The sequence below is a fragment of the Montipora foliosa genome, chromosome 12 (genome assembly GCF_036669935.1).
Source record: "Montipora foliosa isolate CH-2021 chromosome 12, ASM3666993v2, whole genome shotgun sequence".
Classification (NCBI taxonomy): Eukaryota; Metazoa; Cnidaria; class Anthozoa; order Scleractinia; family Acroporidae; genus Montipora; species Montipora foliosa.
In genome coordinates, this window is record NC_090880.1 from 42,204,679 (window position 1) to 42,217,178 (window position 12,500).

The 12,500-nt window shown below is 41.6% G+C and overlaps 2 protein-coding genes and 1 pseudogene across 5 annotated transcripts in view; all 3 read right to left on the minus strand.

Annotated features, from left to right (window-relative positions):
* The window catches only part of LOC137979436 (lysosome membrane protein 2-A-like), a 59,605-nt gene that overhangs the window by 26,021 nt on the left and 21,084 nt on the right, over nucleotides 1–12,500 (minus strand). Inside the window, exon 1 of one of the 4 annotated variants that reach the window (XM_068826693.1) lies at nucleotides 2,445–2,560. The exons of 1 other annotated variant lie outside the window; for it this stretch is intronic. The gene's annotated coding sequence lies outside the window, so the exon portion shown is untranslated. Of the gene's footprint in view, nucleotides 1–1,296; nucleotides 1,420–2,402; nucleotides 2,561–12,500 lie in introns of those variants that run through there. 2 more of the 4 variants (XM_068826691.1, XM_068826694.1) reach the window with 2 other exon arrangements.
* LOC137981195 (uncharacterized) lies at nucleotides 8,876–9,620 on the minus strand. Its single transcript, XM_068828526.1, has 2 exons — nucleotides 9,530–9,620; nucleotides 8,876–9,393 (listed from the first exon to the last, which is right to left on the minus strand). The coding sequence occupies exons 1-2, from the start codon at nucleotides 9,618–9,620 to the stop codon at nucleotides 8,876–8,878; spliced, it is 609 nt and encodes a 202-aa protein (XP_068684627.1).
* LOC137981196 (uncharacterized) lies at nucleotides 10,220–11,736 on the minus strand (annotated as a pseudogene).

Genomic DNA, 12,500 nt, shown 5'->3' on the forward strand with positions numbered 1-12,500 from the left:
CAGTGATTTGTTCAAAGTGCGCGTGCACATTTTCCCTCACTTTGTGCCGGCAACGTGTAATTACTTCGAGTTTTGATTGGTTTACTGGATGGTCTCCGTCCTTTTTGATTGGCCAAAGTAATTACTTTGGTTTTGGTTTTAAGACACTTATTTGAAAACCGCTCTAATCATATCATTCATTGTCCCTGACCCGAGATGTCGTCTCCGCTTCACGATTGGATTAAAAGGGAATGCATGGATGCTCTTGGCTGTTCTTCGAATAGGAAAAAAAAGGGTTCATTGTTGTATGCTCACTGCGTTGTCGTCAAATCCTTAAATTTGGTAATTTCAAAAGTTGTTTTGTGGAGTACGGCAAAGAAATGTACTGAAATGCGTACCACACGTGCGAGACGATTATTTTTCCTTTTTAACCAATAATATTCTTGCTTTTGGCGTCTTAAACTTCCTTTAGGGAAGATATCTGTTTACAAACATTGCTTTTGTTATTTAAATGTACCAACCACAGGAACAAAAGACCCTTTGTTTCGACAGCCAATGGCAGTCAGGTTGGCACATTAATGACAATAAGTGACGTCAACGATATCTCCCCTATTGTTGGTGCAAACTGTAAGACATGTTGAGTCATTTTTGTTGAAGTCTCAAAAAATGTTTATGATATAGGTACTTTATTTGTCATGGGTATTTCTCACAAAATCTACTTCAATAACTGTTTTACAAAACTTGTTTATGCTGATTCATTCAGTTGGATCATTCAGTTTGAACGTAAAAATAAATATGAGGTTATTTCCTTTCCTATTTGCCTGATGTAAAAGATGCATGTGAAAAGTGTCTTCGTAAATTCTTATTGCATAATATCAGAATTACTAAAGTGGTTTCCACAACGCTTTGAAAGATCGTTTAGTGATTTTGTAACTTCCATACAAAATATTTAGCTGATATGATGTTCTAGGACCACTTAGTTCAGGTCTGTAGAAATTTGAATTCTAGGTCGTAACGGGTCTGAAAAAAACCTTTACATTATGAAGTCGCCCTTTTTTCCCCAGAAAATTTTAAAGGACGTTCTCAACAAGAACACGAACGATATAAGATATAAATCTGCAAATTTTGCATCCAACATCACAGTTGACTATTACTCAGCTCGGTAAAATACTTCTTCAATGTGGTTTCGAATTTTCTAAGCACTTTTTCAGACTCGACTACTTTTCAGAAATATCTAGGAAATCTGTTCGGAAAAATGTCAAAAATCTTAGGACGCCTCGAAAGTCTGTGTTCAAATATTCGAAAATTCTAGCCCACCTTTCTTCCGAACAGATATTTGCTCCTTGGGTGTCCCTGACGGAAGCCAATGCTTCCGTTACTAACACTAAATGGTGTTCGCAACTCAGTCTCTTTAGTTCGTTCAAAACGTTAAAAGCTCCACACTGAGACTGCTGTGTAAGGCATAGTACTGTGTTTTCATATGACCATCAATATGTTCTGTGAATGAAATACACCTGCACTTTGGCAATATGATTTTAATCTCGTAGCTTTCGTAACTCTTGACCAAAACAAGAGACTGTTGTCAAAGTTACTACTCATATTTGGGCTAAATATGAGTAAATATGGGCCACGCTTCGAAAGCACTGATGAAACGATGATTGAGCAAAAAGTGGGAAAATCTCTGATGACAGGCAAATTTCCTCGCCCACCGTAACTGAACATATCTTAAACCTCAAAATCGGCCCCAGTTAAAACTGTGTCAAGATATTGCGCCGTGCAGTATTTGCATTTTCCGATAATAGTTGTTGTTCCTAAATGTTCAAAAGATCACGAGGATAGAATTTCGCAAAATTTCATATATAAATTATTTCAACATAGCCTAAACTCTTGTTTTTCACGGTGTCTAAATGGCTGACACTGAGCTATAGAAACTGTTTTAAGCTGCAAGCATTTAGTTGGGGATGCTTAAAGAACTAATGCGAGAAATATCTGAAAAAAATGGTAGAGAAAACCTTCATGGAAAAGAAAGCCTTCCTAGTTCAGAGACGAAATCAGTGAGAAACAGTAGCGATTTCAATTCCGATGAATGCTCGCTTCTTTAATTTCGCTCATTTTGCTTTTATATAATCTTCTTTGTCTGCCATGTTTTCTCAAACCCTTCAGCTTAATGGCTCCCCGCCGAGTTAAGTTGTTTTTGTCTCTCCTTTTTGAACTTTTCCCCCATGTTAAATGAATGTTGGGTCGGTTTGTCCTGGCTGACATCATACCACAAACGCTCCTTTAGGCCTGTGAGCTTATGCCAAACCGAAAGATTCATTTCGTTTAAAGTAGAAAAAGCTGTAAGCAGATTTTTCTATAGAAAATCAGGCAAGCAAGCAGTAGCGGGAACTGCAATGTGAGATCGCACTTAACGCGAAGCCTACCTCACTATCACCCCAAGGAACGGAAAAAAGGGCATACAATACCAGCTTGCCAAACGAACTTCTGTGAACTTCTACCACATACAGGCAACTTCTCGCCCATCAACTTGACTTCAGGCAATTTTTGATGCCAAGATAAATGATATATTGTTAACTTCGAATTCACTGCACGCCTGATATAAGCTAATAGCGCATCATCTTTTATTTGATCACCTGCGCTTTTGACAGCTAAAATTGAAAGCAACTGACGTGCATGTGATTACAAGCGGGACTTTTGCATTTAATATTAAAAACGAAGAAACAACAGCACAGAAATAAAAATTGCAAATTTTAAGTTTTCCAATAACCGTCCTAGCTACCCACAGGTAAAAATTGATCAAAATATATCTTGCATGACACAAACGTTATTAGGAAGGATCGCAACTAGAAAAAATATGAACTTGAAAGCAAGAAAACGCAGTCTTGTGTAACAAAACGAGCCGCAGTGTTTTATCAGGTTTAAAAACACGAGGAGTAGCCGTGTTTTTAGAGGTAACCCAACTACAAGGGTTACCCTAGCAGAAGGGGTTTACAAGCAAAATTTAACTGGTAGGGTTACTCTCCCCCCCGGGACAACTTTGCGTGGTTGGTAACCGCCAGCATCGCAAACCCAATGAAAACCGCTAAAAAGTTGTCCCGGGTAGGCGAGTTGTCCCTAGCAGAGCGTTAACAAGGCAGCTAGGATTACCTTGGAGCTAGGGTAACCCAAGCACTCAGATAGGGTTACCCTTGCGCCAGGGTAACCCTAGCTGCCTTGTAAACACGCCAATGAAAAAAAGAAGAAATATGTGAGTGCTAGGGTAACCCTCTTGCTAGGGTAAGGGTTACCCTACCTGCTTGTAAACAGGGCCTAAAAGCATTTCCACAAAAAGCGTGTCCCTCCGGAGTCCCAACAAAGTTTTAAATGCGATGGGAATACATTAGCATACAAGAAATACCAGCCCTCATTACTCCGTATTCTTTATACAAGAATTCCAATGAGGAATATTTTAGCTTATGCAGGTGACCAAGTGACGTTTTATCGACGTTTTAATAGGCTGTTAACGTTAGGGTCATGAATTAATAGTGAGTTTTTGAAAGCAACCTGATGTATTTAAGATGTAAGAAGCCAGTAGGAGGAATTTGAACCAGTTGTTAGCAACTTGCGACTAGGACGATTTTATAGAACCCGCAGCCAGACCAGCTGGACACATTGTTCATTCAGGTTCTAGCTAGATAAGCGACATAGCTCTCCAGTTAGTTTTAGTAGCTCAATGGCTAGAGCATACCACAGGTCTTATCGGTCGTCGGTTCGAAATCCTGTCTATAGTCTACCATGACTCAGATTCTTCAGTTGCCTTTTCACCCGTCGCCAAGCAACCCGGCAATACAATCTACTTTGCTGAAGCAATTGCAAGAAAACGAGAGCTTTTGAAGGTTATAATTCGAGTAAAGTTCTTATGGAATCTATTAACACAACTCAGGACAAAATGACATACGGTTAGAATCATTTGCAAGTCCAAAAAGCTAAAATGCCCTTTTCTGAGAGAAGAAGATTCAGCCCCTTATAATGTAATGTGGACGACTTTGGTCAGCTGAAGGGGAAGAAACGCTCGACTCCTTTATGCACCAATAGGGAGTTAAAGAAACGACGGCGCCTAAGATTACGACAACGCCCCAAAATAATAATTGCATTGGTTAAAGAGGAAAAAGAGTCGTGCTCACGCTCGGCACGCAATCTAACACATATTTTTGCGGTTCTCTGCGTACTGACAACGTTGTCATATCAACTGGAGCCTTTGACGACAACATGGGAAAACAAATGCGATCCTTTCATTCTCTATTTTTCTATTCCTCTGAAACGTGAACGGCTGATATTTTTTACAGGTCACAGGTCACAGGACACTGTTTTACTATCACAGAAAGTATCCTTAACATGCGTAAGGCTTATCTTAGGCCTAATTAGGACTAAACAAAAGTTTTTGGGCCTAAGGTTAGCTTTTATTAATGTTTAGGATACTTTCTGTTTTGGTAAGACAATGACCTGTGACTTTTACAAAATACCTGCCGAATCGCGGAGCAACTCAATTCCCTTTGAATCGAAGAGAATTAAAATCAGTTCTTCATGTACAAATGCACGAAACACGATCATTACGTAACAGCTATGAACTAGTAAACCAACTTTCAAAAAGTCATTAGGGAACTTAAGCAACGACAACGGCGACGGCAACGAAAACGTCACAAATGTGCATATTTAGTAGGCAAAAACAATAGCTTTGCACGCCCTGCACGTGCGTTTTTCACTTTTGTCCATTTCTTTGCCGTCGTCAGCAAAACAACAACGTGAAATAGTCAAATTTTTGGTTTTAAGGAGAACGTCAGCACTTGACGCTAAAGTTTTATTTTCTCCCCTAAATTAAGCGCCGTTACGACCAATGTCATTTTTGAGGAACTATCACACCCTTGTCATATAGAAGGGTTGACATGTTTACAAAGTGATTACAATGACGCGAATTTATATTTTGAGATGACGTTCTCGGTGCCGTCGCCGTCGTCGTTGCTTAAGTTCCCTATTAAGCAACGACGACGGCGACGGCAACGAAAACCTCATCTCAAAATATAAATTCACGTTGTTGTAATCACTTCGTAACTACTTCAGCCTTTTTAATATGACTAGGGTGTGGTAGTTCCTCAAATAGACACTGGTCGGAACGGCTTATAATGCCTCAAATTTGGTTATTTCACGTTGCTGTTTTGCTGACGACGGCAAAGAAAAGGACAAAAGTGAAGAGCGCAAGTGCAAGGCGTGCAAAGCTAGTTGTTTTTTCCCACAAAATATGCAAATTTGCGACGTTCTGGTTGCCGTCTCCGTTGCCGTTGCTTAAGCTTCCTATTAAGGTTCTATGACGGCAAGGTTGACGAAAAGGTCACCTCAAAATATCACTTTGCACTATTCGTAAGTCTGGTACGATTATTCCATCTCGCTCGCGTGGTACAATGAGGGCGAAGTACCCTAAAAATAAATTGTCACGAGCGGTTGTGTTATGTTGAAACCCGAAACATGGGGTCTTTTTAGTGAGGTTTCCAACCGTGAAATGAGCGGACTGTGCTGAAAATTCTTCACTTAGTTTGATTTTCAGTCGCAGCAGTTACTGAAACGGAGCGAAGCCAGAAATACTTGTTAAACAGACCAAACTGTAACAAGCGATTTAAATCAGCGACCACGTCCGACACCACTCCTCCACCGACTCAAATTTACAGTTTTCCTTCGAATTTTCCCGTACCAGCTGCTTTGGTTTGTCGAGGTGATATCACAAGCAACATGGGAGTTTTTTTAAGCAACAGTGGAAAGATTACCAAGTAGCAACTGCCGTAAATGCTAAGAATCAAGCACTTTGACCCCCCACGCTCAATCTATATTTACTGAATTTTGGCAGCGAAGACGTTACGATTGATTCAGCATTGCAATCGCTAGAGAAGTTATTTCATTTCTAAGAAGAACGTGGTTTGTGAGAGGTACGTGTTTAATTCTTGTTTGCAAACGCCTGGAGAAACAGTTGACAGCTATGTCCATAGACTGAGAAAGCTTGCGTCGTCATGTGCATAATTATGCATTTGGAACATTGACTGAAGAAATTATTCGTACAGGCTAGTGATGGGAATTCAAAATAAAGGCACAAAAGCTAGATTGCTGAGAAAAAAATATTTGCTAACTTCTAGATAAAGCTTTTGATTTGTGAAAATCAAGTGAGATAACTAACAAACAGCTGAAGCCGTTACAGCCTTCTGAGAAAGTTTAACAGTGAAGTGCTACACTTGATGAATGTGAAACCAAAACCAAAATCTAGCAAGAAAATAAGTAAACCTCAAAATCAGAAGACATCACCAAATCCTCTGGCTAGAAATTGGAAATGTAGGTTTTGCGGTCAGTAGAGTATGATTCTGAAGAATAGAAGAGATCACTACAATCAAAGGGTGTGGCAAACAGTTGATGTCCAGTATTTCATTCGTAGTAGAAGGAAAGTACACAGAGCAGCTCACATGTCAATTAGACACAGGTAGTACTCGTAATGGGATTAGCTAGAGAGATTTGAGAAACTTGTTACAGGATGGGAATCAACCGCCGAACAAGTCTAATGTCCAATTAAAGTTGTTTGATGGCACCTCAATGCAGCATGTCGGCGAGACGACTCTCACAGTTGACGGAAGTGGCAAGCTTCATGAACTCAGTTTTCAAGTGGTGAAGAGCTTGTAAGCAGTTAGGACTTCTCAAATTAGAGATAGCTCCTGTAGAGTCCACTCATGTCCTACAGACTGGTTACCTGACCAAGCAGTATATTCTGTCACACTATACAAAGATGTCCTTGAAGGTCTACTGTAGGCCATCTTGGGAATACATCCATTATCACTGATCCTAGAGTCAAGCCAGTACAATGACATAACTAATGTCCAGTACCGGTTGCCCTGAGAGACAAAGCTAAGGCCAAGCTTGATGACCTGGAGAGAAAAGGAAGTGGAATAAGTCCTGGAACCAAACGAATGAATAAGCAGCGTGGTAGTGGTAACAACCCCTGACAAGGTCACAATATCTTTCTTGATCCTAAATTTCTTAACAAGGCAGTTATCCGCTCAACGTATCATTAAAAAATGCCCACTCTAGAGGATTTGCTGCCTAAACTTGGTAAGGCCAAAGTTTTTAGTACTGTAGATACCAAAGATGGATTTTACCAAGCTCAATAAGACGAAGGCAGTCTTAAAACGACCTTTTGGACTTCTTTTGGTCACTGCAAATACCTAAGTTTGTCTATAAATAAGTTTGCCCAGGTTGCAGTCGTTAGAGATTGCACACTAGTGATAGGATATGGAGAGAATGATATTCAAGCAAACAAAAATCATGATGCGAATCTTGGCTCCTAGAGCAAGCGTGCAAGTAAGGTCAATGCCCACTTAAACAGAAGCAAAATGAATCTCAGAAAGTCGCAAGTCAAGTTTATGGGGACTTTTGATCACCACCGATCTAGAATGGGTTGAAGGCTGATCGCGACAAGGTAAAAGCCGTTCAGGAGATGCCGAAGCAGAAATCAAAGAAATTACTTATCGAAGTTTCCACCAAGAGTATCTGAAGTTGCTTAGCCATTGAGATAAATGACCAAGACAGAAGCAAAGTTTGTTTGGTCCAAGCAGCAGGAGTCAGCCTTCCAGGAAAAGCGAGAGCTAGTAGTCCAGCATCCTGTACGTGCACAAGTATTATGAGCTGCACAAGGAAGTAACGGTCCAATGTGATGCGAGTGAGTATGGATTAGGAGCAGCGTTACTTCAAAATGGCCAACCAGTCGAGTTTCCCTCAAGGAACTTGTCACAAACTGAAAGACAATATACACAGATAGAGAAGGAATGTCTGGCTATTGTCTTTTCCTGCTGAGGCTCTAAAGATGCAAGCCTGGGGCGCAGATGTTTGTGGCCTATAATTTGTCTAGAGCTACACTAGCAGTCAAGGAAGAAATGACCGACAATTTTCAAGTTTTTGCTCTTGAACTTGAACTCACTCCATTTGATTTCATGAAAGTGTCTCTGATCCAGAAAGGCTAGCACAGCTACATAGATGCACTGCTCAAGACGTTGTCCTAGAAACCATCAAAACTACAGTCTTAACAAGATAGCTTGCGAAAAGAGACTGTGCACTGAAGTTACCGCGATGAGATTTCACTCCACAATAACTGTCTGATGTTGAAGAGCCAGAGAGTGATAATTCCTAAAGTCCTACGTCCAGAAATGCTTTCAAAGATACATTCTAGTCATCAATTGCAAGGAATTGCTTCACGTTTACCAGAGGCTAAAGATGTAGTGTACGGGCCTGGTATGAGTGCTGAAATCAAAGCCCTAGTTGAAAGGTGCCACATTTGCGCCGAGTTTCATACCAGGAATTCTCGTTAGCTGATGCAATTAATGCCATCAGAACCCAGACCAGATCTAGAGTAGCCACCGAATTAAGGGTTTACTGTAGAACGAAAGGATTATCACACAGTCGTCGATTACAACTCGGATTTTGTTGAAGTGAGTGAGCTTGAGGACACCACAGCACCAATCATTCAAGTACGTAAAGAACATTTCAGCAGACAAAATGTTCCAGACACGGCTGTTTCAGATAATGGTCCTCAATTCATCAATCAAGAATTTCACGAGATTTAAGTCATCTTGAATTAAACCATGTTACTTCGGCTAAAGCTAATGGAAAAGTGGAATCCTTTGTCAAGGTTGTGAAACAGTTTTTCAAGAACACTGCCCGCGACGGTAAAGAAACTAAGTGGTCAGTTAGCCCTGTTAAATTACAGAAACACACCGACAGAAGGGGTAGATGCAACACCAGCTCAGAGACTCGTGTCCCGCAGGACCTTGAACCCGCACTGTCAATTCTAGTCCTTCCTGAAGTCGTTCAAAATTCTGTAGAGAACATATCTCTACTGTTCTGGATCGGTCAAGGCTTGAATCTCACTCACACGATTTCCCACAAATGGCTTAAACCTCCAGCTCTGTCCACGGATCCAGTACAATTCGTCGAATCTATCAGACCAAAAGCTCCATTTTTCTTTCTTTATGCCAAGCTTTTGGCCAACCGTTTGACTCAGCTTAAGTCCCAAAATGGCAGCTATTAACTCTAATAAAGGTATACTGATGGTCTGCAGGGGTGCAACGCGTGATCTTGACACACCAAGACGACAGCTTATGGTTTCATCCTCATAAAGGTGTCTGAGGTAAGAAACCGCTCCATATGCCTCTTGAAATGAGTCAACAAAGGTGTGCAAGATCACTTCCTTTACTGCAGTTGGAGTTCTCATACATCGGGGAATCCGAATTTTTACTAGGGCACAGATTTCTTCAAACCACCTGGATGCTTTAAGTGATACGTTCACGCTGACTGGCTCGTCCCAAACCACACCGCTTGCCCATATCTCTTGAAGTACAACCTTAGCACGCACTGTATATGGAGACAGGAAACCCAAAGGGTTAAACAAGGCTGCTACCTTCTTTAAAAAACTGGGTTTGGAATAGACATGCTTTTCAGGGGATGGATTAATTTGAAACTTGCATAAACTTGGTGGGCGGTAGTTCACCCCGGTCCAGATCAACTTCTGTAGCACATTCCGATGATGGAATAAACTGTAACACCTCTGGCTCGTTTGACAACCACTTTCTAGGGTACATTCCCGCAGAGATCCACAGCCGTGATAGCTGGTTGTACAATTCTACTGCTGTCTTCACATCTCTTTGATATAGCACATTAAGGCTACAGGGTCATGGCGAAATCTGAGTAGCACCTCAAACAAGTCATTCTGTAGTTTAGGTTATTGAAGCACAACGTCATTTAAGGACATATCGTTAAATTTTGCAGAGGCATCAAAGACTATACGGGTCTTGGTTGTTGCTTTTTCTGGCCTCAATATCGGGAAGTGGGGTAAATACCAGACTTGATCTGGGATAGAAATCTAGCACTTCACATTACCCTCTATTCAGTTAACTCTGTTTAAAATATAAGTGCTACACGGCCAACGTTTGTATAAACGTAAGCTTTCCTTGTACTTGTACATGTTCATTGCCGTGACTTTAACATCCTCAGTTCTCACGGCCTGCTCCCGTCTGACCTTGTAGCTCAGTCGGTAGAGCGGCGGAGATCTAACCCGAAGGTCGTGGGTTCAATTCCCACCCTGGTCAGAGTTTTTCTCTGTCCTTGTGTGTGCCCATTTCCATCAATAGGGCTAACGCTCACATGGTTCTTATGGGATAGAAATCTAGCACATTACCCTCTATTCAGTTAACTTTTGATCTGGCTTGACTTCTTCAGGTGTCACTTTATGGATGTATCTTTTGTCTTGATAGGATTGGATCTATTCACTTGTTTTTAGGCTTCACCAAACTTTGGGGACCGCCTTAGGTCTTTCACAGTGCTTTGCAGATGGGGGAAAGGCCATGCTGTAGTTATCACGTAACAAGGCATTGTCCCATTACCAAGGCATTCCAATAGAGTAGTGGCCGTCAGTAAATGTCACGGACTTAGAAACTGTATCTATTGCAAACTTCTCATAGGAATTGACAATCAGAGTTTCTTTAGGTTCCTCTATGTCTCAGTAGCGGCGAACAAGACTAATAAGGCTTGTGCATCATTCAGAAAGAACGTGAAGGTTGTCCGAGTTCTCCCGGCCGGTACGTCTGGGTTGACAATGCAAGTCCACTCCAACGCAGTTAATATAGCTATAGGCTCTCCTGGCTTTCCCTTCACATCTTCTAATGAGTACAGTAAATCAGCCTGATCCACACCAATCAACAATTCTACAGTGGGTCTGGGTCCTACTGCCGGAAACGTGATGCTCTTAAGATGCTCCCACTCGTCCTTTTGCTTACTCCAATCCACAACTCTCATATCTTCGGTGACCTTTTCAATTGTGTAAGCAGAAGCTAGTTTGGATACTTTTCCATCAGAACTGCTGATCGCGAATTCAACTGCTGATGTGTCCAACTTTTCCTGGTTGTCGTTCGGTACATGAACTGTATGTTCGTGTGGGGTGCCTTCAAGTCCCAGTGCTGCCGCAATGTCGCTAGTCAAGTATGTCCTACTTCTGGCCTCATCGAGGAGTGCGTTTACTTTTAGCCTTCGTTTAGCATTGATCACAAAGACAGGAACCGTTCTCAATGTTGAAAACAGCTACGGTGGCACAGGGCCTGTTCCTGTGTTGTCTGTGTGGGTTCTCTCATTTGACTCCCCCTCAGTGATGGCATTGGCTCTTGATGCATTATATGAATTGGCTTCGTTAGCTACCAATGCTTTCTTTTGGATGTTCATCATCAATCCACAGACCCTGCTTCTGAAGCATGCTTCTCTACGGTGTCCATTACTGAGAAATCTAAAACACAGTTTATCCTCTTTAGCTATGTTCCATCTGTCATCTACTGACATCTTTTCACAGGCCCACAAACCATGAGATTCCTTGCAGGCCTTGCATTTCTTCACATATCTCTTATTGTGGCCAGGGACTTTGGCAAGGAATGCTCTCTCTTTTATGGACACACTGAGTACACGTGTTATTGTTTCAGACGCTGTGGTCAAAAACTCTGAATCTATGTCAATAAACTCTCTTAAAGTCCTTACACTCTCAACTCTACGGTTCTCACAGACCCACTGCTTATACTTGGCCAGAGGATTCTTGTTGAACTTGCGTTGTATAGTGATATAGAGGAACCCACTATCAAGCTCTGCTTCCTGGTTGGCATTCGTAAGGTGATGAATGCACAAAACTACTCGAGGGATACACTGAGGCTGCACCATTTAAAGTAATGGACGTTGATGAACACAAGTATGGAACTGATGATTGAGTTTCGTTTCAGTCTGTTCCTCTGAGCTTTTCTCTCTAACGTTTACAATGTTCTCAATTACTGCCGACTCACCTCCCTAAGGTTGTTCTTTTCGTTACTGTTCTTTAGGCAATGATCCCCGCTCTACTTTTCTCTGACGTTCTGCATGTGTTTCCTCTCAACTCGTGTAGTACTTTCGTGAACTCCCGTTCACGCGTAATAATTTCTTGTTCATGGCGCTCCGATCACTCTTTGATTGTAGATTGTCCGTTCGGTGCTGCCCTGGAAGCGCTTAGAATATCACCCTGAGTGGAACCGCCGTTTAGATATCCTGTTGCAAGCCTTTCAATGCGGCTGAGATCTTCCTCCATCTTTTCAAGTTCGAGTGCTACGGCGGCAAGTCTCGATAAGTGTCCAACAGTCTCATAATGTGTTTCTAAACTCTCGACTGCACTAATTCTTCAAAAGCCGCAGAAAGAAGACTCAAAAGTTCCATCAACTGCATTTTCGAAGCCATTCCTCCCTCCAAAGTCATCATTTACTTTGTTTTGGTTCTTGTTTAAGCGGTTTTTGTACTGCACTTTGTCCTTTTTAAGTCGTTCGGCCGTCTCGTGTTCGGTTACAAACACATACAAATTTAAGTCGAATCAACTTAGAAACCTCGCTCTGCTACCAGTTGTTCTCCAGGATTATGGGTTCAGAACAATGAGTCCACAATTAAGTCGATGAAACTGGAAC